The sequence below is a fragment of the Marmota marmota genome, unplaced genomic scaffold, assembly GCF_001458135.2.
Source record: "Marmota marmota marmota unplaced genomic scaffold, marMar, whole genome shotgun sequence".
NCBI classification, from domain to species: domain Eukaryota; kingdom Metazoa; phylum Chordata; class Mammalia; order Rodentia; family Sciuridae; genus Marmota; species Marmota marmota.
In genome coordinates this window covers 504,616-508,622 of record NW_025999964.1, presented here as the reverse complement: position 1 = coordinate 508,622, position 4,007 = coordinate 504,616, and the positions used below count along the sequence as shown (strand labels likewise).

Sequence of the window (4,007 nt, the reverse complement as noted above, 5' to 3'; positions counted from 1 at the left end):
TTCACCGCCACGTTGCTGGGCTTCAGGTCCTGCGGGGTGGGCGGGGCGTCAGCGGAGGCCGGAACCCCGCAGACCGTACCCTCAACCGCACCGCACCTACCCGGTGGATGATCCCGGCCGAGTGTATGTACTACGGGAGAGGAGAGGCCGTGGTGAGCCCAGGCCCGCTCTGTGTCTCGCACCCAGACCTCAGTCAGGGCAAGAAGAGCCCAGCGCCTCACCTTCAGCCCACGCAGCAGCTGGTAAACCAGGAACTGGACATGCTCATCGCTCAGCGCCTGGCACTTAACGATATTGTTCAGGTCGGCGCCCATGAGGGTGGTCACCAAGTACCTGCAGTGAGATCAGGGGTCAGGACCGAGCCTGCCCCCATTCCTGGACGCGCTAGCTCTCCCAGCCACCCCGGCGCCAGTCCAGCTGCTCACACTTCGCTGAAGTCCTCGATGGATGTGGCTGGTGTGAAGACATCCAGAAGGCCAATGACCTAGGTGGGGAGCGGAGGCAGGCTCACGGTTCAGAGGCCGGGCAGCGCCCGCCCGGAGTGAGGACCCTGCCGGGGAGTGCCTCCCATAGGCTCCGCCCCCTCCCTGCCGGTCCGGCCCAGCCCTGGCGGAGCCCCAGAGAACCACCGGGCCATCCCGGGCGCCCTCCCTCCCACCGCCCGGGGACCGCCGGCTCACGTTCTCGTGCTTCACGTGTTTGAGCAGCCGCAGCTCGCGGTAGGTCCTTCGCGCGTGGATCAGCGACTGGAAGGGGCGCGACAGCTTTTTCACTGCCACCTTCTGGCGCAGCCGTGAGTCGTAGGCTGAACTGCAAGGCGGGCAAGTGAGAGGGTGCCGCCCAGGCCGCTGGACCTTTCCGCGCTGGGCCCTGGGCAGAGGGCCGCAGGCGGTGCTCCGCAGGTCGGTCCGGCCTTAGAGCCCCGGCTCACCCTTGATTCTCACCCACACCCCTCACGCATGCTCCAGGAAGGAGTCTTCAGGTCACCACCAAACAGCGTTCTCCTGTGGGGCCTGGGTCTTCTCTTGTCCGGCGACTCTCGCCCCTAACCCAGACCCCGCTCACAGCGAGGCCTGGGCATGGAAAAATCCGCCAGGAAAGCAGCCACTGCCGCTCCCGCGGTACCCCACGGCCCCTGGCCCCTCACCCTTGAATCCCGTGAGCAGGGAGGTTCACTACAGAATTTAGAGCCAACTCTAAGCCCCTGGAATCCCCATACCTCTGCTTATTTAAAATACAAGGGGAGGTGACAGTCTAGTTGCTCATTTAAAAATTAGGTGCATCCTAATTTTTAAATGAGCAACTAGACTGTAGGAAATGTCCAGCTGAAGGGGACTAGGGGCCCACAGAACATCCCCTTGTTCAGACCCACTCCCTAGAGTTCTGATCCTCCACCTCCGCACCGGGCTTCTCAGCCATCTACCCCTTCACTGGAGAGGATGCAGTCATCATCATCATCCACAATCACAAATAGACAGAGTCCCCGATCCTCTGCTGGTCCTTCATGATAAGGGCTCAGCTATGAACCATCTGCATGAGTCTGTCAGCAAGGCCTTTGCATAGCCTGTTCCCCTGGCTGATGCTTGTCCCTTATCTCCCTTATCTCTCTCGCACCTCGATTCCTCTCAGGACTATCCCCCTCCAGAAAGTGGAGATAGCCCCCCCCCCCAGCCCCTCACCACACTGTAGGCAGGGCAGGCTGGGTCTTCGATGCTCATTTGCAGGGTAGTAGAAAGCCCCTATCAGGGGCAGGGGAAGGTCCAAGTCACTCCTGGTGTCTGGATGAGGGCAGTGGCCCCTCATGTGGGGCTTCAGATCCTTTTGTCTGATCGCATCTGTGCAATCAAGTGGGAGAGAACTGGTACCTGGTCATCAGCCTCAGCAGTGGAGCTGAGCAGACACAGGGCCAGAGAGGCAGCCTCACTTGGAGAATTCGACACTTCCCAGGGGCTCCCAGATGCGGATACTAAGGTGAGTCCAGTGAGGCAGAGTCCCTCTAGAACTACTTCCACATCTTCCCTACCCTTTCTGCCCTTGAGTCTTAGAGATGAAGATAGAGCCCTGCCCTGGGATCGACAGGACTTGCTGGAGGCTTCTGACGGCAGGCAAGCAAGAGCTGAAGATGTGGGCCTGCTGCAAGCTCCTGGGAACTGGCCGGAAGGGATGGAGACACCCACTTGTACCCTGCAGAGCCTGACAGCCCCTGCCTTCCTTCCCCAACACCATCTACCGTGGACAGCAGCTACTTGACACTGGCCTCACAAGGATCCCGAGCACTTCTCAATGTCCATTGCCTTGATCAACCTCACTGTGGGCCTTGCAGCAGCAATTAGGGTTTCTCTAAGCACCTTTCAGCAGGTGCCTACAGGAAAGGGGCACCTGGCCACAGCACCCATCAAGTCTATCCTCTGGGCCTCAGATTCTAGCTGCTGGAACTGTAGTCCGTTTCCTCAGTGGGGACCAGATTGGGTGGGGTATAGACACCACCTAAGGATTACAGGAGGAATGGTAGGCGTCTCTGATCCAGCCTAAGCCCGGTAAGAAGCTAAAACACCCCAAAAGTGGGGGAGGGGCATGACACACAGGGCTGAAGCCATTCTCAGGGAGAGGTCTTGACCTCTTCGACTGGCCTCTCCCTTTTCAAATAATAGCGCCTGTCTGGGACGCGGGAAATCTGCTAGACTATGGGGGCGGCTGGCCTTTGCCCAAGAGAGTCCCGGAGGGCTGCTGGGACATTGAGGGCCACGGAAGACCAGCCCTCCCCTCAGCTGTGACGCCACAGGATTCCGCCCCAGTGGGGGACACTCGAGATCTGCAGGGCCGTAGGGCGACCCCCGCCCTGCCGAGAGGCGCGTCTGGGAGGAAAGTTTCCTCCGCGCCCTCCCCCCATTCACTCCTCGGGGCGCGCCGGCCGGGGGCGGAGCTGTCTCTTANGCGTCCACCGCCCAGGCCGCGTACTGCCCTGGTTCTCACCGCAGCCTGGCCGCCGCCCCTCCCGCAGCCCGCGCAGCCTCCATCTCAGCCTCTTCCTCAGAAATGGGGAGCCTCAAGGCGAGGCCTGGGCGGGTCCTGGGAAATGTTTTCACCCAGAAGAAAACGCGGCCAGTAAAAACGGAACAGCCACAGCAAGGCGCGTCGGAAACTCCCGCACAAGCCTTCCTTGGCCAGGCCCCTCTGCTGGGTCCTGGGCAGTGGAGGACGCCTGGCCCTGGCGACGGTGGTTGGCCTCCTGGAACACCTGCCTTAGTCTGACCTCGGCCTCCTCCGGGAAGCCTCTCCGCCGAGCTCGCCCCTGACCTTGGCCCCACCGCCTCCTGGGAGGGGTGAGTCCACGGGCCAGGCCAGTCAGCACCAGGGACAGCGGCGGCACCAGGGGTCCTCTGGGGTGTTGTGGCCACCCGGAACGGTCCTCAAGTGGGTCTTGTTTGGTGCCGGGAACCTTGCCCGCTCCTGAAACGGCCCCAGCTCTCCCGGGAAGCCCGCACAGACTAGGGGCCCGCCCCTCGGGCAGAGTGACCAAGCGAGCGCACAGCAGAGGCAGGCAGGGCTCTACGCACGGCCAGAGGGTGGCTTTTATGACCAGTGGGGATGCTCCCCACGTTCCAGCAAGGCCTCGTGGGAGTGTTAGCTCAGGACTGCTTTTATTACGACTTGAGAATGACCGGGAATGGGAGGAGCATTGCCCCTTGAAGAAAGGGCTCCTGACCCTAGGCCGTGGGGGAGCAGCGGGCGTCCAGGAGGAGGGGAGCTGTGTGGCTGGGCCGCCCCTCCCAAGAAACCAGGAAATCATACTCTGAGTTGCCCGGATTTATAGTTTAAAAACAAATTTCAATAGGGCTGGGGCTGTAGCTCAGTGGCAGAGTGCTTCTCTAGCATGCTTGAGGCTTTGATCCTCAGCACCACATAAAAATAAACAAATAAAATAAAGGCATTCTTTTCATCTACAACTACAAAAAAATTGGAAAAATAATGAAAATAAAAATAAAATGTTTTAATGTGAAATCCGA

At 60.2% G+C, this 4,007-nt stretch overlaps 1 protein-coding gene across 4 annotated transcripts in view; it reads right to left on the bottom strand.

Annotated features, from left to right (window-relative positions):
• The window catches only part of LOC107160230 (mitogen-activated protein kinase 12-like), a 15,606-nt gene extending 11,821 nt beyond the window's left edge, over positions 1-3,785 (bottom strand). Inside the window, exons 1-6 of one of the 4 annotated variants that reach the window (XM_048803192.1) lie at positions 2,974-3,780; positions 681-810; positions 426-484; positions 222-333; positions 101-130; positions 6-29 (exon numbers count right to left, since the gene is read on the bottom strand). In XM_048803192.1, coding sequence (XP_048659149.1) covers positions 6-29; positions 101-130; positions 222-333; positions 426-484; positions 681-810; positions 2,974-3,017 — 399 coding nt within the window. In that variant the 5' untranslated portion in view covers positions 3,018-3,780. Of the gene's footprint in view, positions 1-5; positions 30-100; positions 131-221; positions 334-425; positions 485-680; positions 811-931; positions 2,918-2,973 lie in introns of those variants that run through there. The other 3 variants (XM_048803197.1, XM_048803193.1, XM_048803194.1) reach the window with 3 other exon arrangements.
• Positions 3,786-4,007: the final 222 nt, after the last annotated feature.